Source organism: Ammospiza caudacuta, chromosome Z (assembly GCF_027887145.1).
Source record: "Ammospiza caudacuta isolate bAmmCau1 chromosome Z, bAmmCau1.pri, whole genome shotgun sequence".
NCBI lineage: Eukaryota > Metazoa > Chordata > Aves > Passeriformes > Passerellidae > Ammospiza > Ammospiza caudacuta.
In genome coordinates, this window is record NC_080632.1 from 76725724 (window position 1) to 76752678 (window position 26955).

The following is a 26955-nucleotide window of genomic DNA, read 5'->3' on the forward strand; positions in this document are numbered from 1 at the left end:
AGGAAAATATTTACTTGAAACTCTTTTATACTGGATACAGGTATCAGTAGAACACGTTCCTAGCGTATGTAACCACATCTTATGAAGAAAAATGCATGTTGATACTTGATGATTATGACTTGTGATTTTTTCAGTTTTATGCATCAACCACTGAAAATATTAGCTTTAATGAACTGTTGTCTGATGTGTTTTAATAATTTCTTTATCAGCTTGGATCAGGTCTGTGCCACATAGGTTTTCAAAACCTGAGACCATGTTATTTTGTTAAGCTTACTTTGTAAAACATACATTTATTCAATAAAGATTATGGTTCAAAGCTATATTGGTTTGCTGACATCTGTATTTACCAAGGACATTACCATTTGGAGACAATAGAGAGATGTTCTTTTTAATATGCTTTTCCTAAGCATTCATTTGCTACTGAATGGGAGAAAGTCAGTATTAAGGATTAAAATACATTTACTTTATATGTGTGTATATATATACACACATATATACATAAAATTTAAATCTGTAAGGTTTCCTTTGGGGACTTACTCTTCTTTTGTAACATGGCCATTTTAAGCCATTTTGATCAGAAGGAAGCACTTAGAAACTGTATGACAAACACTAATTTTAAGCTACTTTTTATCTTATTATCTACTGTAATGGCCATAATATAAAAGAAAGTCATGTTTTGCCTTAGCCATTTTGTATATTGTTTTCATGAGTTTTGTGCAATGGCCTGCTAAGAGGGGAAGGTAACTAAGAATTATCACAAAAGCTCCTTTGACAAACAAAGAGCAGTTCCAATGTTAAAGCTAAACAGTTTTTTACATTAAAGTTAAAATTCCTAGGTTTTGACTGAAATCTCAGCAGTCTTTTCTCCACAATTTACTGCATGCAATCTCTGCTGATTAAGTGTCATAATACTTTACAAATAAATAGTTAATTTATGTATTCATTTCCTTCAAAAGAAGAAGGAAGATCTTCAAAATACAGCAACTGATGTGAATACAAGTGTGTGTGTGTGTGTTTATGTTCTTCTCTAAAATTAACATGCTTTATATTCAGTAAGTCATGTGGAATATATGATCTTTTTTCTCAGAAATGTTCATGAAGATTAGTCATCTTTCCATTGCTGCTGATAACTGAAAGACTCTTGCTTAGCAGATGCTCAAGACAAAATGTCTTTTACAAGAGGCTTTAAACCCCTGTTATAAAATACATGGTATCTTGTAATTTATGTTACAGCTGAAAAACCTTCTGGAAACTGCAAAGCTGTAATTTGGAGTATACTTAATGGCTTCTTGTCTCTGATAAAATGAATCTGTATCTCTCCCCCTTCCTGAGCTCCCAGATTTAACCAAAACTTGGCAAGACCCACAAGTCCCTGCCTGCCAGGAGAGCTGTGGTTTGGTAGGTGATATTCGACCTCTGTGGTAGGTGCTGGCATCCTGGCAGCAGAAAATGCTTCTCGACACGGAGCCAAGTCCTGTTCCTCCCTTCCCCCAGAGTTCCAGGATCTGCAGTGACATCCTTGCAAGCCAGCAACTCTCATCTCCAGCTCTGTCACGAGCATTTTGCAAAACAGGGTTGCGTTCAACTCAAGAGATGCTGAGTGCACCCCCTTGGCAGGGGTAAAACACAACCTCTGTGCAAGAAAAACATGAATTAGAATGAAACCAAATGGGAGAAAAAAGTTACAGGCCTGGGTCTGAATTTCATGAATGGTGTTTAAAGAAAGTTTAATTAGAACTCTGAGAGAAAAGAAATAAGTTTATGGTTTTACTTCCAGAAGTTAAGTCTGTGGACTGATTGACTGAAAAAGCAGCTTAGACTGACAATAGTTTGCAGTCTCAGCCTCCCTGAGAAGCCCGCCAAAGGGAGATCTTTAAATAAAGTAGTATTTTTCTAAAGAGAGAATAAGGAAAAAACTTTACACTCAGGTCTTTCATCTTCCCCTTTCTTTCATTGAGCTTCCCATGTTACAATCTACTGTTTTCTGAAGCAGCTTTTAATAGAAGTAGCTTTGAATTAAAACTTTTTTGCCTCCTTCTTAGTTCAGATTATTAAAATGATTCTTTTGTGCTCAGCACAAAAAAAAATCACACAAGGACAAAACATGCAGGGAGTCATTGAGTGGTGTGTGAAAAGACCTACAGTTCTTAATTTTGGTGAATCCGTTGCAAAGTTCCTCTATTTTGCAGTTAGTTCTGCTTCAACAACCAAAGAAAATACCTGGGTGATCAGTTCAGATTTAAAAATCTGAGACAACAAAGGCTGTCATGTTCACATACCAGTGAAGAAAACTCTAGAAACTATCCTCATAAACTAAAAGAACTTGATAGAAAGTGCACTTCCTAGTATGACCAGGTTCACTCTTACACCAAAGGGTAAGTGCTCCTTTAATTCTTGGGCCAAACCACACAGTTTTAGAAGGAATTAGAGCATCTGCAGCCCCCCATTAATTTCCAGTCTTCTGCCACTGGACTGATAAACTCAGTGCACAGATGTTGACATGAAGACTTAAGGATGAGAGTGGGAGAGGCTCAATTTTGCGCATCTGCATTTGGAACGGAGCAAGTTATCCTCCATGAACACATTCACAGAATAATAAAACACACATGTGGCAAGGTTTTATTAAACAGAGACTCCTTGTATCAGCTGCTGAAAAGTTGCACAAATTGAGGGCTATTTTCCTGCTTTTCTGGAAACAGTCCATCAGACATTAAAAAAAAAAATCCACAAAACCCAGTTTTTAAAAAGAATCACATTGCTATAACACTAAGAGTGGAAACACCCATGTTCAAATTATCTTTGACATCTCAGCTTCTGCTTCCTGTGAATGTGTCTCATGGTGTGATCCTCCCATCATCTAGTCACATGCTACCTCTTTCGCCATGTCCAGCAGCAAGTATAAGATTCCTGCTGAATAAGGACTCGCACATATACTGGAATGTGACAGGAAGAAAAATATAGAGAACATCTTCATTCAGTAACTCCATCCAAATGTACAGTTAACAAAGTGACTTTACTGTAAAAATAGTGAACACTAATATGTAAGAAAGATTAGCAGAATTAAATTAACTGCAGCTACCTTCATTTTAGAATACTTTATAAGAGGGCTTTTTTTCCCAATCCTAGAAGTTTTTTGACAGAAAAACACTTCAGGCTCTTACAGCATAGTAAAGATGATGAAAGTCAAGGAAAGACTAGAATTTCAGGCCAGGAAACTGGAATTCAGAGATTGTGCCATTCTGCCTTGTGCAAGTCCTGGTCTGCAGCTGGAAGCGCTGGATGGAATTTAATTTGTCTCATGTTCATTTTTTAACTAGAAAATAGTAGAAGCATAGTTGTTTTAAGGAAAAATTTTCATATACTGCATCACTTCAGATCAACATTTTCTTTCCTGCAAGACAACCTGCTCCTCAGAATGCATGTTCTGTCAAATCATTAAAGACTCACAAAATAAGTTACAAGTATTAGGTATGCCATAAGACACACCGTAAATGGCTCATGGGCAAGATGATGGAAACAGTTAATAAAAATAAAGATTTCTCAAACCATTGCCCTAGCAATGCAGGAGAAATTGTCTCTGGTGAATGTGGCAGACAGTGTTATCTGGCAGGAATGGCTCACTGGAGGTAAGTTTAGGGCACAGTGGCTAATCAGGAGTTCATGTGGCATCCAGCACAGATTTCAAGCTCAGTATTCAGGCAAATAAAATGTGGAAATAATCCCAGTCTAGAGTTTCCAGCCTCTACAATACTAGTTAATAATAAACTCACAGGAAAGTATTTATTTTCTCCTGATTACCAAAAATAAAGATTAGCTATATAAAGTTTCTTGCCATTCTCTTCATCTGAATCATGAAAGCACATTAATACCATATGCTCTGTTTCAAAGGACAGAAAGATATTTTGCTTCAGGTACAAGGGTTGAGGTCCAAAGTACAGAAACCACCGTCACAGACATCAGTAATTTGTAATCCCAGTAACCTGAAATTCATACTTACCAGAGTAGGAGAGGGCAAATTTCGGACAATGTGAAAGTTAAAGGCAACGCCTGTTCAGCAGAGCTGGGACAGGTCACCACCTCAGTGACTGACTGGACTAAAACAACTTGCAAACTGCAGTTTTTCAAGAATATGTCTACTTTAGTGAACAGGGCAGCTTATACAATTACCTTCTGTGGATGAGACAGAGATTTTATTTCTACATCTGTAATTCATTATTTCAGACAGAGAGCCAGATTTTCAAGTAGCATGAATTCATAGCTGCTTTAGAAGGATGTAATGATCTCAGGATAGATTTTTTTGCTGCTGAGTGGTGGGATGTACACTTGGGAGAGCAGCAGTGCACAAATCCACACTCACACAGAAGCACGGAAACACAGAAAAGCAAAGTGATGCTCCAAACTGATGGATCCATTGAAATGGCAGAGGTTAAGGTGCTGTGTTTAGCAAGAACATTGTATAAGGGACAGTGTGTCTGTCACAACAGCACAAGGAACGAAGTTAGAAATGCGGAGGATCCCCCACACCACCTCTGTGGGTATCAAGCGCTATGAATGGAGCACAGCTTCTATTCAGGCAAGGCATGAATGCAAGCTTTGGGATAAAGCAACCATGTTTCAAAGCTTTTACAAGCTTGGGGCAAAAAACTATCATAAAATTCCATGAGAATATTTAAAGTTCTCAATTTCAGTTTAATGCAGGTATCTTTCAATTTAGTAGAGAAATTTCACCTGCTACTTACATCTTCAGGCAATTATAGTTACAAAGATTTGAAATATTGTAACCAATGTAATTTTTGCTTCTTCCTTTAACAAAATCAATACAAACCCTACAAATATCATGTATTTAGCCATGCATTAGGATGGACTAAATTATAAACAATATACATGTGAAAGAGGAGAATCCAGACTTTGTGTACATCTGTAACTTCACATTGCTGCCTTAGTATTTTTCCAAAGGACTGAAATGTATGGATAATTGTAATCAACAAATCTGAGACCAAAAGTAATAGTCTGGCATGCAGTGTTCATTGCAAAAGTGCCTACAGCTCTGCAAGATATATTGATATAAGTCACAGTAAAAACAATTTCAGTCTTTGAACACTGACTGTGAAAGATGCATTTCACAGGATGACACAGACAGCAACTCACTGATGTAATAGAATAAAGCACACACGAGCACTCTGACAGTGTGGATTCAATCCCAAAACAACTCCTTTCACATACACATTACCTCTGCAATGGTGAATTCATGTGCCCTTCTCTTTGCTGCTGCTTATTAATTAGAAGTATTAAAAGGCATCACACAGATTAACATCACACTGTTTTTTGCACACTGCAAGCCCATGGTAGAGAAGATCTTATTTATAACACGTATTTTCTGCTGGCCAACTTGCTGCTTCAGGAGAGTTTGCTGGACTCAAATTATTAGCCTTCATCTCATGGTTGATTAGAATATCTGTTTCTCTCTCATGCCTGTTTATTTTTTGGTTTGGTAAAATCCAATTTTTGAAACTGGAGTTAATGCTCATAAAATGCTGCCCTCACCTCCCTGAGACTGAAATAACTTAATAGGGTTCTGACTTAAATGTTTCTGCCACAGATCACTTGCTGTAATTCTGGATGACAACTAAACAGCAGGTGCAAAGGACTGCTCAGTTAAACCATAGCAAAATCCAGACATTTTCCAGTGTGTGATTATGGTGTTATTTAGATGGGGTAAACTAAAGAGCATCAGGTGAAATCAAAGGGGATACAACAGAAATTGCCTGTTCGTATTCAACATAAACTCCAAGACCTGAAGGTGTGAGGAGACAAATGAAACTGAAAATTAGTTAGAGAAACACAGTGTCACAGTAACATCCTAATGTCTCTGAAAACAAACTCTTACATGTAATGGTGTCTCTAAGGGAGATGGATAACAAACAAAACTAGCCAGCTTCATTTGAATGAAAATGCAAATACTTTTCTCCTGGCCATTTCTTGTGGGTACCACCATAGTAGTAGACATAATCAGTGCCTGCATTACAGGACCTGGCGTCTGCACAAAAAATGAAGGGTGTATAACAGACCTGTTATTATATAATGAGAAAAATTTCTGCATTCAAATTAGCAGCCTTTACAGGTTTTCACAGTCTAACCAATTTAAAGAAATTTATAATGTCAGCATGAGTTGCTCTGTCTGCATCCCGGTAACCTGAAATACTGGGAGCAGAGCCTAAGTTTGAAAAGCTGTGTCAATACAATGCCAAAGATTTCATTACCCTTTCTGGATTTATGTCGGTTCCTGCAAGCAGCTGATGCCACGAGAGTAACAGGGCCAGGCAGCCCTCCTTAAGGAAATACCTGGTGAAAAGAAATGCCAAGTTTTAATCATGTGTCCAGCTAATATCCCACCCTGTGACCTGGGGGCCTTGGGTGTGGGGGTTTTGGCCCATGCAGGTGCCCCGGGCACGGCTGGAGCCCCAGGCTGAGGGCTCCTAACCTTTTTCCTAACAACAGGCACAGGGACCTGTGGCCCGGCCAGGAGACCGGCTGGACACGATGGCACCCAGTGTCAGACTTCAAAGTCTGGACTTGACGATGCTGGAGGTCCCTTCCATCCTGAATGGTTCTGTGATTCTGTGACTTCCCTGCCCTTGGGCTGTAGGGATGTAAAAGCCCATGGTTTCCTTTGTTCGGGGTCCCTACATGGAGGCAGCGGATCACTCTTTGTTGTTTGGTTATTGCATTGCGATTAAATTATTTGAAGGATTTGCTCGTCTGGGCCTCTTCTACCGGAGAGCCAGTGTGAGTGTGGGGGGCTGCGCGGCTGCCAAGGGCCTCGGTCCCAGCTCCGGTGGTGCGGGTCTGACGGCCAGGGGGGCTGGCTCCTGCATGGTCGGACAGGGAGATTCCCCCAAGAGCAGCTGCGTGCCGATCCCGCTGCAAGAGAACGCCTACGCCTCCTCACCGCGAGCCGGCGCGGCGGGCAGTGGAGCCGCCCGCGGGCGATCAGGGCTCGGGGTGAAGAAACACCTGGAGAAGTGGGACCGGTGCCTCCGAGCGAGGGGGGGCAGGAGCCCGCCCCGGCCCCGGGGCCGCGCGGGAGCGGGCGGGGCGGGCCCCGGGCCGCCTCCGCGATCGGTGTATGGGCGCTCGACAGCGGCCGAGGAGGCCGTGACGATGGCGCTGAGCGGGGTGCGGGTGCTGGAGCTCGCCGGGCTGGCGCCCGCGCCGCTCTGCGGGATGATCCTCGCCGACTTTGGGGCGCAGGTGGTGCGAGTCGACCGCCTGTCCCAGTCCGCCGCGGCCTCAGCGCACGGAGACGTGCAGGCCCGCGGGAAGCGCTCCTTGGCGCTAGACCTGAAGCAGCCGCAGGGCGCCGCGGTGCTGAGGCGACTGTGCGGCGGGGCGGACGTGCTCATCGAGCCCTTCCGCCACGGTGAGGGGCCCCGGCCGCCGGGAACCGCGCTGGGGCGGCGCTGCGGCCGCGGCAGCCCGGGCCGGGCTGTGGGAGGCGAGCGGGAGGTTGGAGCTAGGGGGCTGCGGGTCCCGTGGTGAGGGGCTCCGGTCAGTCGCTGAGGGGCTCCCGTTTGTCTGTGGCCTCTGCGATTCTGAATGGGAAGCGGGCAGGGAGCAGCTCTGGAGGCGCTAGGGCCGCCTGCTGTGTGGGGGATTTGCGCAGTGCAGCCGCCATGTGAAACCACAAGGAGGAACCGCCGAGAGCCGTCAGACAGGGCCGTGCTCCCGGCCGGGCTCTGGAGGAGCCGGAGGGTGTCCGCGCCGAAGGGTCACACCGGGCCTGGAGCCCTGAATGAGCAGAAGGGTGTCTGAGCCGGGGGGTTACACCGAGCTGCGAATCCTAGGCGAACAGGAGGGTGTCCGAGCCGAGGGGTCACACCGAGCTGGGGGCACCATCCTGTGTGATATGCAGGCCTGTTGCTAAAGTGCAACTCCATTGTTGCTGTGCCGGTCAGAGTTTGATCTTCAGAGTTCCTCTGAAGACAGGAGATCTGACATTATGGGTACACATGTACAAAGCACAAATCCCAGGGAGAGGAATATAAGAGTTGTGTGTGTTAAATAGAGTAGTGTGATTATGTTATACAGGGTTACTCTGATTCAGGATCAAATCCAGGTTATGAACTACAGTCTTCATCTTTAAACATCATGTTTAATTTTAGAAAGTTGTGCTCTACAAACTTATCACTTCCTGCCAGTCTCAAATCTACTTTTTGAAAAACTTCCTTGTGTTTTTGCAAGTACTTTACATTTTTAACATTAGGTTAAAAGTAAGACAAAATCTTCAAATAATCAATTACATAATTTTTCAAAACGAATTTTTTAAAGAGAACTTTCAGTTCATTTTTTAATTATAGTGTGCATATTTCCTAATTTACCACATATAGGCGTGCATAACATCTGATTTTCAGTAGCAAAATTGATGCCATTTTAAGATCAATAGATGTCTCATGTTCCCTCCATGTTTCCTCCATTTATAAACCATACACAGGCACTCACCTGATGGTTATGTCAGTATCCCTGCGTGCTCCTTGAGGGTGCTGTTCTGTTAGAAAAAATGCCATTAAGGTCAGGTTGGACAGGGCTCTGTGTACACAAATCTAGTTGAAGATGTCTTTGCTCCCAACAGAGGCTTGGAGTAAGTGACTTTTACAGGTCCCTTCCAACCCAAACCATTCTGTAATCATGCTTCATTGAGGAGCTAGCTGAAATGTTTTGGAGATTTTACAGACAGTTTAGAAATAGGATACTGTTGTTTAGACATCATACATCGTGGACAGATCGTGTGTCACAAGTAATTATTTTTCTTCAGAAAATGGGTTTATTCTTACCTTACCTTACCTTGTTCGTTTACACAAGCTGAGCAAAAAGAAAACGGAAGTTAAATTCCACTTTTTCCTTGTAGCTAGTCTCCTGGGTTTTTTGTTAATGAAATTTTGTTTTCTTTGTTTTTATGGGCACTTTGATGGGTTTTTACCTCGGCTGGAGGTACAGGCAATTTTGTAAATAGATAGTAGGTTGTAAGGGCCTGTAAGTGAACTACATAAATCTGTGGCCCATCATGAGACAGCTGGAAAACAGAAGCTGGGGGCCCGAGCTGCAGAACAGTTTCTTGCAAGGCATGTGTAACTTTGCAGCAATGACTTTGTGACAACAGAGGGGTTATTTGTCACCCTGTTTCCATTCGTGTGCTTGAAAATCATGCATTTTGCCAAATTTCACTGCTTTCCTCTTGGGAGTAATCACTTGCAGCTGCCCAGTAGTTAGTGCAGTAGAAATGGATCTGTATGAAATTGGTGATGTAGTAAAAATGTAGATTAATTTTGTGAAACAAGCTGGAATAATAGATTCTGGGGTGGAGCAGGAATTGAAATTATGTTATCCCTTCAATTCTGAAATGTGTGGCCTTGCAGTGCCATTATAGACTATTGGTAAAAGTCTGACCAAACTGCACTGAACCAGTAAGAAAGTACAATTCACATTTGCAATTCAAATTCCTTCTCTTAAAACCACTGCAAGATTAAAATTTTAGCTTTGATTTCTGTAAATCCATGCTGATTCAGCTTATATACCACTGATTCTAAAAATTCTTTATTCCCTGCAATAAAAAAGAACACGTTTACTGGTGTGTGGTTCCTACAGATCATCTGTGGAATAGTGGCATGGTCCAGTCACATCAGTGAGTTAAAACACACAGGAACAAGAGCTACTGAGAAATGGTGAGGAAGGTATATTGCAGAAAAGTGCAGATGAATATTCAAGGGATTTGGGTGGCTTTCTCGTCCAGTGGTAAAACAGGAATAAAAGCTGAAAAAAAGATCCCCTAAAGCCTAATTTCTGCTTGGTTTATATTAAAAATTTATGCAGTATGTTGGTAATTGATAATGTTCGTGTTGTAACATGGACACTGAAGTAGAATGTGCTACTTCAAAAAGTGCAGTTGAGTTCTGCTGTTGCATAATCTAACTTTGAGCCATTATGTTTTGTGTAATATTAAATGTGAGTTTGAATTCCTTGCTTATGTCTTTTGAAGGTGTCATGGAAAGACTTGGGCTTGGCCCAGAGGTCCTTCTACAGGAGAATCCCAGACTCATCTATGCTAGACTTACTGGTTTTGGCCAGACAGGAAAATATGCCAAGTCTGCGGGTCATGACATCAATTACATGGCTTTATCAGGTAGGCTGTAAAATTTCCTGTTAAATAAAGCATCTTTCCTCCCTTTGATCAAGACTCAAGAACTTGATGAAAGCAGGTAGCTCAAAATTTATCTGATGTGCAGTGTGATAAAACAGCTGATCTGAAGTGTCACTGTCGCTCTCATTGAAATGGGGCTTTCCTTTCTCTGTGCTTTTCCTTGATGCTTTCAGTCAGCTCTGGCACTTGCCTAGCCCCTCTGTAAACTTCCTCACAAGTCAGAAACCGGTCAGAAGAAATGAGGGTGTCTCTGCCGGGTTGTTACGGTGAAGCATTCAATGAGGGATCCAACCAACAGTCAGCACACCAAAGGAGGAAGCATGTACTGGACATGTTTTCCTGCAGCAGCCAACTGTTACAGGCTGGATCAGCATGTCTTCCCAGGCTGTACATTATTTTCCTTCCTTGGTGCTATTCTATCTGAATAAAGTATCCGCCTGTTTGTCTGAAGAGGACTGAATATTTTCTTCAGCACCCCTCTCCTAGAAACTCTGTTTACTTATAATCCTGAAAGGGCTGCAGATTATTTTATGTGCTTGTGAGCAGATTTTTTTGAGCGTAGAAAAACTAGGCAGCACAAGACAATTGAGATCTTGTGCTTTTTTGCTTGTAAATATGTCTCCACTGATCCCAACTGAAAGGAAGTAGGCTTCAAATAAAGTGGAAATGCTACATTTTATTAAGGTGTTGTGGATATTATGCTGGTTTTAAGTGGTATGGCTTTACAAGTACGCAGTAGCAAACAGAAACAAAGTACACACCTCCGGCGCTGCCCATCCATGCATGGCCCTACCTCCTGCTCTTCATGCTGCTTTCTGTCACTGATGCCTGTGAAGGAGGAAAGTGGCCCAAAAGTTCTGGGCTTCCCACTGGATAAAGTAGTTCTTGTAGCCCCAGGAAAGGGACGGAGCAGAGGCAATGCCAACGTGGTGATCTGGTATCTGCTACTATGAGGAGTCATAATGATGTGGAATTAAATTTCTTTAGAAATGGATTCAGTCTTCCTTCATGGAAAATTGTTGGAGAGTAGAAAAGATTAAAGAAAAGATGTCTCATTTGAAACACTTTGACTTCATGTTAAGATGATTTCAAAGAATTAGGGTATTTGTGTCTATTAGTGCAGGGAAAGACTTGGTACAGAAACAGCATGGTCCATCCCTACCTTAGTTTGTACTACTTTCTGGTTTACAAATAGAGTGATTTTTAGCTCTGGAGCTGATTTAATCAGTAGTCTTTTGGTTTGTGATAGCTACGTAAAATAATTTTGCTTGAAATTTCACAGATCAAGTTTTTCTGCCTATTAAAAAGAAATAGAGCAAGGTGTTTGAGAGGTGTCATTCCTCAAAAATGAGATCTCATATTTTGAGTATTTTTCTAGTAAGCTTTGTCTTCCTTTAAGTAGAAAAATATTTTGTGTTAGGAACTCTAAAGAAGTCGGTATATTAATTTTCTGGTGCCTGTGACAACTTTTTAAACTATTAAAAGGAAGGTTTTAGGCAGCAGCAGGGGTTTTATTCCTGCACTACAGGATTTGGAAATTACTATACTGTGCTCTCTGTTGCCCATAGGAAGTGCATTAGACTATTTGTTAATTAAACAGTCCATCAGAACCATGCAATTCTCAGGAATTTCTGACCATGTATTGTGCAAGTCTCAGGCCGCAGACACAGGAGACGGGTGATCACACTGCAGTTTCTTGCTTGCCCAAAGGGAATTGCTGTGTGGGAACTATAAAGAGTAAGGTTACAGTATAGAGGTTGCTCAGGGTGGCAGAGAAATGCTAACAAATTCAAAGCTCTGACTGAAGTAAACTGGCTTAGCCTTTGCTCTAATTCCATTTGTTTTTGCATAATTGCTGGCATAAACATAGGTTCCCTGTGTTTACATTGCATGCAATCAGAGATAACCTTCCTGAGTTAGTCACCTGTTCCTATGTGCAACCTTTTTTTTCCCAGACGTAGTTGGAGAGAGAGGATAGGACTGAAGAACCGTTGTCAGTGTGACATCCTTTGTTATGATTATTAGTTCCTTTTTTATGAGCACATAAGACTATACATCTGCATTTTTGTTTTAAAATATTCAAAGAAGAACACTTTATCAAAGTGGCTTTGAGACATTCATAGTGCCTCTTGATGGGTGAGATCCAATGCATGTACAAAGTACTAATATAGAATTACTGCATGCAGGGTTGGATTTTTATAAAATTTTATTTAAACTAAAATTTTGTCCCTCCTAAGTCAAAATATCAACGTTTAGCTGTGAGAGTTTTGTTAATCTCTTTAATTAATTACATCTTCACTATTGTGATTTCATATATTTTCACTCTTCTGTGAATTAAAGAGTCAGCCAAGCAGAAACAGGAAACATTAGAAGATTGCTTTATGCCTTATTTATTAGCATGGTTTGAAAAGAATGAAACTTTTACTTGTAGAAATGAATGTTTATAATAATTTTATGCTTATCCTTGCTTTGTTTTCTCTTTTGTCAGGTGTGCTGTCAAAGCTGGGTAGAAAGAATGAAAATCCTTTTCCACCTGTAAACCTTCTGGCTGATTTTGCTGGTGGAGGTGTCATGTGTGCACTGGGCATTCTTATAGCCCTCTTTGAACGTGCCAAATCTGGCAAAGGGCAGGTCATTGATGCAAGTATGGTAAGTTCTCAAGGAACTTGGGGTTTCTTAGGCTTGCTTGGGTGTTCTCCTACTCTAAATCTGGGAAAGGGAGGAGATTGTAAGGTTTAGAATTGAGAAGTTGGGAAAGGGAAAGTGAGGGATCTCCTAAGATGGCTGTTCCTTCACATGCAAGCAATTCTCATGTATCACTGCTGCCATAACATCCTTATGTCACGGAGCACATACTTCAGCCTCTTCCCCTCTCCCTGCTTTTGCCTGTCTGCCTACTTCACAAAGTATTAGCACTATGTATTTGAAGAGTAAGTGTGGTGTATGGAGATAGGGTGTATAGTAAACAACTGGCTTACTGCATAACAGCAAAAATTGCAGTACTCTTGGAGTAAAATCGCATTAGCTTTCTTCAAGATACATCTTCTTATGAATTTGTGACAGGTCATATCTTATTTAGAAACACTGTTCCCTGGGATAGTTACACTGCCTGTGGATCATTGCCAAGAAGTCAACTTCAGACACTTTGTGAATGTGCTGTAAAATAAATGAAAGGCTAAATTAGCTTAATGAATATTTTTCCACTGAAGGCCACCCACTTAAACACAGAGGAAAAATAACTATTTACATTAATTTTTGGAACTTATGTTATCTACAGTTGTTGTTCCTCTCTTGTTCTTCATTTTTCTTTTTAAAGATTGTTGCAATTAAAATTTGACCTCCGTTTGAGGCATACTACCTTAGTGAAGACTGAGGTTTGGCCTTAAATATAAATTGAAAAAAAAATTACATTAATTGAAACAAATCCTCTTGTTGAAGGGGTCTTGAAGAGAGTAGAGCAGCAAGAGATGTTGGATTTCTTGATTTCGGTAAGTTTTTTACAAATTCACAAGATGTTTTCAGAAGCAGTCCATGGCATTGTGGTCTAGATCAAAATTTTATGGGAGCAGTGCAAAACAGGACTAATGTTTTTACTGCAACAAAAGTTTTTAGTAGCTGATTGCCAAAATGAAAAACTTAACAAATGGAGTTCTATAGATGTTTGTTGGGACTTTTTTCCTTTTGTTTTTGTCAATAAGCTGATTGATGGATGAGCGACTGTGTTTAGTAAATTTACAGATGATACACGTATGTGAAGGACTGCAAGTGTGCTGGACTTGGGTTAGAATTGAAAATGACCTTTTCAGATTGGAGCAGTGACCTGAAAGAACTGGCTGCCATTCACAGACATTGCTGCTCTGTGGTCCTTTGTAGGCAGAAACAATTTGCTGCACAAATGCAGTAACAGTGAGAGAACAATTGGCTAAAGTACAATCCTGGGGGTTCGTAGTAGTCACAAGCTGAACATGAGTCAACAATATCATGCTGTTACAAAACACACACATTTAGGATATATTAGGATGTTTAAACAGGAAATAGAGCCAGCAAAGTTTCTGAAGCAATTATTCTAACCTAGTCAATGTTTATGAAGTCTCAGCAAAACAATGTTTCAGACGCTGACCATCATCTTTCAAAGTTGCTAATTTGAGGGAGCCCAAGTAGCACAACAAGAATTATGACTCTAGAAACATGATCTAAAAGAAGAATTGAAGGAGACTGTGTATTTGTGAAAGAAAAACTGTGGAGAATTGTGACAAGCCTTCAAATACTGAAAAATATATATCTTGTAGTTTGTAGTATTATCAAAGTTTCCTTATCATAATTCAGAGAATTAAAGGAATTTGTTAGAAGAGAAATCAGTTAAGTCTGCTAATGTTCTAATGAAATTTGTAGCTCATTTGGAGTGGAATGTATTGTGGGGCTTTTTTAAGCCCTTAAGCCCTTAAGATAGTCTCTTCCAGTTTTTTCTTGTCTCATTAGAATTGTGGAATTTACAGTTCCCTGCTGATGTGCCTGGTGACCTGTGACATGGACAGAATATTGTCCAGTACCACAGAATGTACTTTACCTGATATTTGGTCATATTCCCCATTTCTTGAATAGACTTTCAGTGACATCGTTGATAAAAATTATCCATGCATCATCAGCAGTAACGACTGCAGTAAATTGACTGGTGGATGAGCCTGGTTTTACACCTAAGTTATTTTTTTTGTGGAAGGAATTGTTTTAAAAATCACAACACTATGCCATTTCAGCTGTTTTGTTTTAAGACTGTTTTTTCTTTAAGAGACCCTTTACTTAAGATCTTGTACAGTTTAGGTAATCTGAATATGTTAAAGACTCAGACACATGGTAGAATTTTCTGTAGTAGAAAATGTGCAAAAAGTAGACCCTGGGTTCAGCATTTCATCTGTCTGTCTCAGAAGAATTGTGCCTGGCCTGAGCTGATTCCTGCTGGTTGCTGTCCCTTCTCATTGACCCTGTAGGGATCATGGCTGTCTTACAGGAAGCCAAATAGTTGCCGTGTGGAGTGAACACTGCGATGTGACACAGTAGGCAGAATTGTACCTCTGCATTCCTGCACCACACTGGAACAGAGGCATGTGAGTCAGGCCCACAGCTGGGGTTCACTAGAGTTTCAGCCACAGAGCCTTCTGCTGGTGGTGGGCATCTGACTGAGCATAACTCACTCTTTGTGAAAAGACAGCCACAGGAAGGCATGCTGGTAGCAATAGCTTGCATAAGAGTCTCGTGGCAGGAGCATTTAGCAATGCAACAGAAGACTTGAGGTTCCAGGTTTTTCTCAGCCTGGAGGTACTCAAAACCAATACTCCCACATCCTAGAAGCCTGCATCAGTCACGAGGATAGTTTAGCTTGGTATGGATTCATTCCCACTTTTGTTTGAGCTGTTTTCAGTCTGTGGAAAGAACAGAAGGCTTGCGGAGCAGACAGGTCACCCATTAGGGTGATGCCTCTGGATTCTTGTGCCTGCTTCAGAGACTGCAGATGTTCTCTAACGTGAGGGAAACATGAAACACATAACTGTTATTATAATCATTCTGCAATTAGACTTAAGTGGAGTCTCTCCATGTTACCCTTTTCATGTTGTAAAAGAAAGTGACCACATTAGTGAGTGTGTGATGTTATTTTTACATGCCTTTGGAGGTCTGGTGCAGATGTTAAGACACTTTTTTTACTTGTCTCTGAATTGTGGTGGGCCTCAGGCAGAACCTAACTGTCCAGTTGCCCAGACAAGGGTATTTCTGAACTCCCTGTACCAGTCAAAACCAGATGTGCTGTTTTAAGTGTTTCCTGGGTAAGTAGCACATAGGTATTGTACAGCTGCTGACTAAGAGTTTTGTCAGCACCAAAATCTAATTTTCAGTTAGAGCTTATTCTAATGTTTTCCCCATCTTTTATTATCCTTACTTTCAGTGCTTTTTGTGTAATATTATTTTTTGTTAATATGAGCAGTGCAAGATCAGGTCATTAGTAAAACAAACTTTATTTTAACATCCTTGCAATAATTTTGCAGACATGTAGATGAAGGTATGCAGTATTTTCTCATATGAAAGTACTTTAATTAACTTTAACATGTGGCAATGAGGATAGAAGTATTCCTGTGCTTGAAGCAGAGCCCAAGTAACACACATTAAATGAAGAAGCCCTCTTGACTGCATGCTTCAGCAATTTGCATGTTTTAAATTTTTGCATAGAAAGGTATAAACTAATAGTAAATTTAGTAGCCTGCATGAAAATTTAGTAGCCTTTTTTTTGGCACAGTATCTGTGCTTTTCTCTATAGACAGTGTTAGGTTAGTTTCATGCAGCTGAAAATGCATGAATCAAGTGATACTCTGAATAATACAGCTCAGGTTTTAATCTGTTCTGCTGGTGTGTTTCTGGCCATACACTATTAGCTGGCTTATCTTTGCTTACAGTAATTTCAATACATTTGAAAGAAAATTATTTGTGCTGATGAGCAAAACTGTAGTATGTGATTTATTTTTAAAGACTTTTGTACACTCTTGGTAATTATTAAAAAGCTGAACAAACTGAATTTTCATCTAGGTGTACTGCACAAAGACAAAAATTTGAGGAGCAATTTGGAATGGGATTAATCATGTTTTCTAGCACTGTATTCATCAAAGTCTTGTCTATGTAGAGATTTTGTTGCTCTGTGTGTGTAGCTGCCAGTGATGACAGTGGGGGAATAGTTTTTGTTTTAACTTAGTGTTGAAGATTTTATTTTACTTCCTTCAAATTTTCTGCTAAAAATAGCAGTCTTCCTATAATCAGTGTATTTATAGGAGATAAAAATTTGGTATTTATGGGATTGTACAGATACCTTGTTTCAAGAGGTTTAGAAGGTGTGATAGCTGTCTGATGCTTAATGTTGTATAGAGGCAAGAAGCTTTTCCCTCACTTGAAATTACTCACTCATTCTCTAAACTTGCTAAATGAAGAAGCTTTGTGCATTGAAGGTGTGTTGTCCATCTGAAGCTGCCTGACTACATTTATGTTCTTTCTTATTCTCTAATTCTAGATGATTTCACATAAGCAGTGTAAACAGTAATTGAAAATTTTAAGAAATGGTTAATGACAGAACCTTACCAGAGGTTCTGTCATTAAAAATCTTAGCAAAAGACAGAACTGGTAATAGCTTTTTGTTGCTTTGTTTTATACAGAATTTAGGTAACATGCCAGCTAATTTACTGGAGCTTTTTTTTTTCTCTAAATCTTCAAGGTAGAAGGAGTATCATACCTAAGTTCTTTCCTGTGGAAGACACAAAATTTGGGACTTTGGGACCAGCCTCGAGGTGAAAACCTGCTAGATAGCGGTGCACCTTTTTATGAAACTTACAGGACCTCTGATGGAAAATACATGGCTGTTGGTGCCATTGAGCCTAAATTTTATAACCAGTTAATAAAAGGTGAGTAAGTTGGAGCAATTGTTTTATAACAGCAAAGCATGATTAAGAGAATTCTTTCACAGTTGGTTTTGATTCATGATGCATGGTTCACAGACCTTCCAGATCATCGAGTCCAGCCCATGCCCTGCGCCTCAGCTATCCTTGGCACTGAGCGCCACATCCAGACTTTTTTTTAAACACACCCAGGGGTGATGGCTCCACCACCTCCCCAGGCAGACCATTCCAGAACTTTGTCACTCTTTCAGTAAAAAGCTTCTTCCTAAGAAATGGGAAATGTGATTTCTTTGTAAAAGCCAAACACTTCCTGAAGCTAGTTGGGTAGTTGTGTAACAGTTAATTGTCTTTCTAGCCATTAATTTATTTCCTTTTCACCCCCAGGAACTACACTTAAATTGCAAGTCTTCTTTTGGACTTATTGTAATGGTGATGCACTAAAAACTTTTTCTGCAAATCACTTAGTTTAAATGATTCTTATACTTTAAAAAGACCTTATTCTTTGCAATTGCAAATATAATTTCAAAAAATATCTATTATTTGTACTGTAATTACAAATAAAACCTATTTAAATTGTTTCAGAAAGGAATGTTCACAGTAAGTAGTTTTAGTATTTCTTGACAGAAAAAATTACTGTGGAAGCAAATTCTGCTTAAATAATTAATTTTCTCCACACAATTTCAGACTGCTTTTAGTGTCTAGTTGTGGATATAATATTTGTATTTGACTAAGGCTCTCTAAATATCACCATAAATCATGATTTATCTTTTCAAGAAATTAGAATGGGTTATGCAAAATGTTTAACTGTATGAAATTAAAACAAATGTTCAGGTGCATCTTTACTTTTGAACTTGTTTTGTGCTTCAACCCTTTTATCCCATGGACTCTTAGCTTCTTAATGGTTATTTAATTAAATTTTTTTTCTGTTGTGGTTCTCTGGTAGATTGCCATGCTTTCCATACAGAATTTATGAAAATATAAAAAAATCTTGAAAGAATTTAGTATTTATTCTTTCTTTGCACAAAATATGAAGGCTATAAGAAGTTCTCAATTTAGTTTTAGTTTTGGTTAATGAGTTCAAGGAGTGTCAGCAAAGGATTCCTAAAGTGGGCGCACCCGGCGTTTTGTGAACCACATTACTCGATGCGTGGCTCATGTGGCCAGTCAGTGAGCCTGCCAGGGGAGTAGTTCCTTATTCTTGCCCAGTCTCTTTCCCCCTGATTTTTCCTTGAATTTTAGCATTTCTTGAATTGTATCCATGCTACAATTTGTACTGGTTTTGCCTTGGGATAGCACTGAATTTCTTCACAGTAGCTAGCAGGGGTCTGTGATTTGGGTTTGTGCTGGAAGCAGTGCCATTACACAGGAGTGTTTCAGAGACTGGTGAGCTGCTCTTGCACAGCACTGAGGACTTTTCTCCTCCTTATCCCACTGCACCAGTGAGAGGGCTGGGGCTGCCCAAGAAATGGGAAAGGATCACAGCCAGCACAACTGACCCCAGCTGACCAGAGGGACATTCTGTACCACAGGACATGATGCTCAGAAATAAAACTGGAAGGGAGGTTGGTGGGTGGTCACTGCTCAGGGACAGGGTGTGCATTGGGCAGTTGAGGGCAAGCAGTTGTTCTCATCTGCAGCTCTTGTATTTCTTGTGTTATGGGGTTGTAAGGTGGGGTTTGGGATTTTGGGATCCTGGTGAGCAGGATCCCAAAGAGAGCTTGTTCTTTATTCTTTGGCTTTGTCTCTTGCAGCCTGTGGTGCTCCCCAGGTTCTTGTGCAGCTGTAGCTGTGAATGGCTGCTTCTCTTGTAGCTTAAAAAAGTCCATGCAGTTGTGTGGAATATGTAAATTGGGATATGCTGCTACGTGAAATACATGAGGAAGGCTTCTGGAGTGACTCAGGGACATGTCCAGCATTATGTTGGACTGATCAAATGTCAAATCTGGAAATGCCACTTTCTTGGCTGAAGAGGATGATGCTTTTTTGTCTCTAAGAGTCCTGAGAATAACTTGTTTGTGAACTCAATTTGTAAGCAACTTGACCTTGAAAAAGAAAGTTGAAGAACAAAAGTAAATATAAAACTATATCAAAATAAAATGCAAGCCCTTGCCCTTGGAGTTAGGTAATTTGGAATTCCAATAAATATCTTCAGGGAAAGTGCTTGTATTAAGTACAAAGCATATGAGAAAAAAATAAGGCTGTATACTCAAATACCTATATGTTTGGCTTAAGTGATCAAACACTGGCCTGCAGTATTCATGGCCTGCAGTATTTTGTTCTTTGGAGACTATGTTGAATCACAGTTAAGCTACAGGACTGGGATAGAATCTGTACTTGTCCAAAAAGCACCAAAATTCTGCAATGTGGTTCTGTTTGTGACTCTTTGTCAACTTTTTCTGGACAGTCCTGCTATCTTTTATTGATCATTGTTATGGGGCAAACTTGGGCTTTTCCCTTTCAGCCAGGTTATCTAAAGATAAGCCTGTGATGGATGAAACCAGTGGCCAGGTGATACAATGTCACTGATGGTCTCTGTCTTCTTTAGATGACTCTTTACTGAAGAAAGTGCTAAAATTCTGGTTTTCTTGTAGTTGTTTCTCAGAAATTTAGAACTTAGAGCAACTGTGAATTCTGCTTATGTTGGGGCACCCACACTGGACAACTTCATTTTCATGTTTGAAAGTACTCCTTATGTTTACAGTGCAGAGAAGTTGCTTGATTTGAACAGCTGAGGTTCCAAAAATAGTTATTCCAGCAGGAAAGAACTAGTGTGTATCCACTTGTAAGTAGACAACAACTGCAGTCATTGTTGCATGTGTTTCAGTCTGTTTCTGCCATATTTAAAAAAATCCAACATATATGCTGCAGTCTTTGAGGAAATTTTGCTTTTTGCCATTAATTGTATCCCTATCTTTGCTTGTTTACACTCATTGAGTTTCCTTTGTTTATTTTGTAAAAGTGTGTTGTTTAAAGTAAATTACCAAAATCAAGATTTTCTCACAATATTTAATTTAAAGCAGCTGGTCTTTTTGTTTTTTTGTTTGAGGTGCATATTGTGATCTGTTCAGATTTTCACATAGGAAATATTATTCCTTTCAGTACTTATGATTTAAATCTTTCTGAAGCAATAGTTCACTAAATTAGAGCAGCAGAACCTTCTTGTGGCTTAGGGATTATTTCCTTTCTGGGATACCTATTGCAGAAATTAAATTCAGAATTTAAGTCTTTGAATATTATAGGGAAAAGTGCTTGTGAGAATTGTATTGCCTTTTCACAAATCTGAGGATCTTTGACTTAGGCTGTCATCTGTTCCAGGCATTAACTCCAGCTTTGAAGTGGGTTTAATGGTATGGTCCAGTTGCAATTTCCATAGTTTCGTTTCATAGCTTTTCTCCATATTTCTGGTCACTTCTGCTGGTGAGCAGTTTGGTGCTGTTCCAGATAAAATATATTCAAAAACCACTTGATGTCTCTCTGTCCATATTCAGAGGGTAGATTAGTTTTGCTACTCCCATGGAATGAGAGTACAAGCATATGGGTGTTGCAGATGTCAGCTGGAGATTTGAAGACTGCAGAATTGAGAAAGGAGTGTGATGTCTGAACAATTTGTCTCTGCTCACAGAATTCTGCTTAGCCAAAGCAGAACTGATTTCCTTTTGGTTTTGGTTCAGTGTTTCCCTGCAGAGTTCCTGCAGGAACCCAGTGCTGGACCCAAGTGCAATTAATGACATGGTGAGGAAAGTTCTAAAGGAGGCTGCAGAGGGAAACTAAATTTAAGAAAATAGAGCATATTAGTTTGAGAGTATTGTTGGCTTTGTAGATTGTGCTCAGCAGGGGCAATTGCCAGAAATTGCCAGAAATTTATTAATTAAATAAATTTCAAATAAATTTCAAAAGGCTTTATGAAAAACTGAAGCTATGTAAAACAGATGAAGTGAAAAAGTATTTTGAGCTCACTATTGAATATTTGCTATTAACAGACAAGCTGTAGTCCTTTCACTGGTATTAATTTTATTACTGAAAAAATCAGACAATAAATAGCTAAAATGCCTTGGCATCTGTTGAAAAATCTGATAGCAGAAACATTTGCTACTAATGTTAAGCCTTAATCTTTCAACAGAAAGAGACAGCATGTCTTTCAACTGGCCTGTGAATTGCTTCTGCAGGTTTGTTCTGTTTTTCAGCAGTAGATGCTTAGTCTGCTGCAGCCAGGCTACAAGGGCCGTGAAGAACACAGTAAATACTGTGGAGCAGGTGGGAGTAAAGGTTTGATTCTGAGTTATATGGTGTGAAATCAGTTACACAAGGTGAGCTTAGTGTCCACTTACATTGGTGTGGAAAGCACTGACAGTCACTGAAGTACTGATCTTCAGTTCCTACTCTATAGTACCCCTTTCATACTACTTTTCAGTACTCCTATTTGTATTACTTCTGTTTAAAAAAATATTAGGAAAAAATTAAGAAGCCATTGAAAAACATTGTTTATATAATTATCAAGGATTTCCACAGGACTCTCCATTTTGTGATTGTTAAGTATTGTGTACTGTATTAAAAATCTGCTGGTATACTGAGTGCAATATCACATTGTTATTGAGACATTCAACATGGGCAAACACTTTCCTCATTATGTTTTAGACTCAGTTATACATAAAGTTATGTTCTGTTTTAATTTATTTATTATGATAAGCCTTAAACATTGTGCAAATTCTGTAGAGGGCCAGTCTCTGCTGCATCAAAACATTTGCAGTTGTGGTAATTGAGTATGTCAGCTTGGAGTACAGCTATGGATGCATTTGCAGTGAGGCCTGGTAGTACTGTGGGCCTGATCAACTGTCACTTCCTAAAAAATTCTGAAGTTTTAGAAACCTTGATCAGAGAAAAAACTTTACATAGTAAGTTTAATGAAAATCCATTGCTTTCTTCTGAAATGTGGGATATTCTGAAATTCAATTCCCTCTCACACTGAGAACAAATTTTATTTAGCAAGAAAAAGAGCAATGGCCTTCACCTTGCAGCTGTTATTTAGGCCAAAATTAAGGTTTCCCATGCTAGATGATTTTATTCAGTCATATTATGACAACATAATTTCAGAATGACTCTGCTATGACCATACATTTTTGAAAAGAAAATTAGCAAGTTAAACCAAGAAAATCCTGAACAAAACTCTGCTTTTAAAATATATGACTGAAATAATATAAAAAAAACTGTTTCAATTTCTGACATACCAAACCAACTTCACTGATTGATCTAATGAATTTTGCTGGTTTCTTTCTCTTGAAATCAGTGCCTGATTTTACTAGAGTTTTTTAAGAAGTTCTGTAGAAATAGAGATTTCAGTTTGCTCCATCAATAAACGATGTGGGGATATATGTCAATAAACTATAGCATTTGAAGGAGATTTAAAGCTACATTATTATAGGGAGACAATTTTTCAGTTTTCAAAAATAATTTCAAGGTGTGCTAAAGTAGGTTGATTAGGCTTTTCCATACAAAAACTCCTAGATGAAAATTTAAACAAAAAGACTTGGAACTAAGTCATGATTGCTTTATAAGATGTTCTGTGTAGAAGAGACTTTGCTTTTGATTACACTGAGTGAAGTCTGTGCTTCTGTGGTATCCCAGACAATTATGTGCCATGCAATAGTTTCCTTGTTGAGTCAGTCACTCCTGCTCTGATTCTGCTCATCTGCACCACAAATGGTGAGCACAAGCTGGAAAATGAGGAGCTGTAGTGCCTAAATGCTCTCAGTTCATCCTGTTTAAAGCTGAAGTCTTCAGTGGTAAGCAGAAAATGAGCATGTAATATTAAATTCCAGGTTCTGCATATTGTTCCAGTTTGCCAGAGAATGTGCAGTGAGGCTCAGCCAACTTCCCATCTGCCACAATCATCAAAAATAATTGTGTAATGGGATAATGGTAGAGCACTGCTCATGTTGGACTGGCTGCTAGAAACCAAACCAACTTAATAAGAAAATGAGTACTGTGAAACAAAGTTTCCACTTGACAAGATTTCATGCTTTGAGACAGGTCAGGTAGTGAGTATTTCCTTTTGTGGAAGGTAAATTTGCCTCACCTTATAGTTCATAAGTAAACTATACTGCGCTGTAGATCTCTAGTAGAAGACTTTGAAAATCAATAGTAAAATTAATTTTGAACATACTGCTAGCTTTTATGTGATCATGATGTTCAACCAGTGTGAGTTACCTTCAGCTGATCTCATTTTTAGGATTACATGAATGGTTATGGACACAAGAGTGTAAGTTCAGTGATTTAAGGTGCTTGATAAGGGCATTAAGGGCTTGATAAAACCATGAGGACTGATCATTTGTAGTATCATTTATCCTGATATCCATAGCTCTTTCTAATAAGATGTGAGAATACTCATTTTGTCTTTGACTGTGATGAATTTCTTGTGAGAGTGAACAACTGCAAGGCTGTGTTTCTGAGTCTGGAGACTGGCAATTTCTGTGTGTTTTCCTTTGAAGTACCAAAGTGCAATTTCAAAGCATGTATTAATTTTCAAAACTATGTTTAGTAATCTTGTGATCAACAGTGACATTCTTAAATACTGTGTTAAACTGGGGGGGGGCACTGTGGGCCCCAAGTGTATTGTACAGTTTATGAATGGAGAGAAAGAACTTACTGAGCAGAAGTAAAGGAACTATCTCCCTTTTTTATATGTTTAAGCAGCAATATATCTACCTCACTCAGTGGTAAGAAAGCTGTAGAAAGACAAGATATTTAAGGTATTTTCTGCCTATCTACAACTAAAGGCAAGAGGAGGTCTGCATAAATTCTGCCTGCAAACAGCCCTCTATTACCCAAGCTATATATTTCCTTTGCCTTTTATAGGGAACTGCTGTTTTCTAAGAAGCTAATTTTTTTTGTTACTTTGAAGCATTATGATAATAGTTGTTTTCTCATCTTTTGAATTTCTCAAATTATCTTCTTTTGTATCCCTGCTTTTTCTGAATTTTTCCTGCTGTGTTCATGCTCCTGGATTTCAAAATGTGACTGTTAGAACAGCCTTCAGTATGTCACTTCTGATTTCTATTCAGTATCATATATTCTGCTTATACCTCCATTTGAAACTAGCTTCCATTTGAAATTGCCTCGATTTGAAACTGTAGTTCAATTGCCTTTTCTCTTTCTTGTGTTTTACCTCCTTTTTGAGATAATCTCTAAAATAAGTGATAAAAATTCTTGCATCTCCTTGAAGTAGCAGAATGAAAGGGCAGAGACTTCAGAGAGCAGAATCCATGAGAACAGAAAGAGGTATTGGAAGCTGGCAGCACAGAAGAGCTGTAAGCTCCCCAGTGAGAAGGAATGCTTAGTTCAGGGATAGACCTGGGACTTGCCTGGTTTAGGAAATTGTCATTACAAGGCCTGTGTGCCCATGCTTTGCCCTGGTGTCTCAGAAGGGATGTGCTTAGTGCTTACCTGGGTGGTCCTTGCAGCTGAGATGGAAAGCAGGGTTATTGAGCAGCTGGTGAGTGGAAGGGCTGAGGGAAGTGGAACCTGGGGAGTGAGCTGGAGCAGAGCGAGGAGGAGACGCTGCTGGAGCCTCTTTGGACAGTGGAGTGAAGAAGCAGATCACTCTTGCAGTAACCAGGTCCAAAGTCTATCATCTGTCATGTGTGTCCCAATAGTACAGGATCCATTCAGCAGATTTCTGTGTTGCTAATGCCAGGTAGAGAATATGATCCTGCTATCAAGCTTTTCTCAGGACATTATTACCTCGAGACAGCTGCTGCTTCTGTGAAGTGTTCATACAAATGAGTGCTTGTTATAGGTATGTACTTAAAAGGCTGTAGCTGATGCAGTTTAGTCTAATTGCAAGTATCATAGAACATTTTATTATTCTGCTCCTTGCCCTGCACAGATACCCAAATAAAGTTCAAAGTGACTGTAGTATTGCCTGCAAAATCTTGTCTTCTTGAGGAATACACTTAGTTGTGAGAAGCACTTAGTGAATTATCTAAGCTGTACTATAGTTAAACTTTACTTTTCTCCTTTCAGGTCTTGGGCTAAATTTAGATGAACTCCCTGCTCAGTTGAGTTTCTCCCACTGGCCTGAAATGAAGAAAAAATTTGCATCCATATTTGCACAGAAGACACAGGCTGAGTGGTGCAGCATATTCGATAGCACTGATGCCTGTGTGACCCCTGTTCTATCCTTCGAGGATGCTGCCTCACATCAGCATAACAAAGAAAGAAGTTCTTTTATCAAAAATGATCCGGGAGAGATAAGTCCTAGACCTGCTCCTGTTCTGTCTAGGACTCCTGCTGTTCCATCATGTAAAAGAGATCCTTTTGTAGGAGAGCACACAGAAGACATACTTCTAGAATATGGGTTTACTAAGGAAGAGATTGCTAAACTTCGTTCTGATAAAACAATAGAAATCAAGGACCTAAAAGCTAGTTTATAATCTCTGACTATGCATATGAGATAAATTTCAGGCTGATACTGTAAGCTTTTGTGCTTTAAAATTGAACTATATGACAAGTAAATGTTGGCATAATATTGATTTTAAGTAATTTATATGTTTAAAATTGTTGACATTTTAAATTTAATTTGAAAACAGTGAGACTTGTGTACTTGTGTACCTGGATGATCTGTTGTCTAGAATGATACTATAGTTGTGTTCTGAAGATCTACACAGTTTACTTGTTGAGCACCTGTAAACTCTCAGAATGTTGTTTAAATACTGTAACCTTTGGTTTGATTATTTTAATTCTTGGTTACACCATTGATTTGTAATACATGTTGTAATTACTTGAAAGCAATTATTTTAATAAAATATAGTTATATTCTTCTTAAATTAGTGATTGTGTTGTTTATTCATTAATTAGAAGGGATTTTTTCATCTATTTTCATATTAATTTATGTTTCATATGAATTAATATTTTTCATATTAATGAATTAATTAATTAAAATAATGTTTTATCATGCTGAAACTATGGTCTAATTAATGCTATTCTTTCATGTGCTGCTGCAGAGCTATTATCTCAAAGTTGATCTGTTTAACAGCCTGACTACATTTTCTCAATGCAGTCTCCTTACTATGCATTTCATTCGGACTATCACCTTGGCTAGAAACTAAATTCAGAATCAAACTTTTTTGTTTTTAAAATATCTGCCAACTAATAATCCTTTCCTCTCCTTATGGAAAAATGGTAGGCAACTTTGCTGTGCAGGTTTTAAACAATGGTTATTTGGTTTTCATTTCCTTCAAACTTAAACTTTCATTTGAAACCATCTCTTTCAAGACAAAAGAAAATATGCTTTTAAAAAGAATTAATTATATGGCATTATTACAGTATTGTCCAAGG

General features: G+C 39.2%; 1 protein-coding gene across 1 annotated transcript; it reads left to right on the top strand.

Moving 5' to 3' along the window:
• Positions 1-7161: 7161 nt before the first annotated feature.
• AMACR (alpha-methylacyl-CoA racemase) lies at positions 7162-26444 on the top strand. Its single transcript, XM_058823805.1, has 5 exons — positions 7162-7420; positions 10034-10177; positions 12684-12844; positions 17442-17628; positions 25642-26444. The coding sequence occupies exons 1-5, from the start codon at positions 7162-7164 to the stop codon at positions 26049-26051; spliced, it is 1161 nt and encodes a 386-aa protein (XP_058679788.1). The 3' UTR covers positions 26052-26444.
• Positions 26445-26955: the final 511 nt, after the last annotated feature.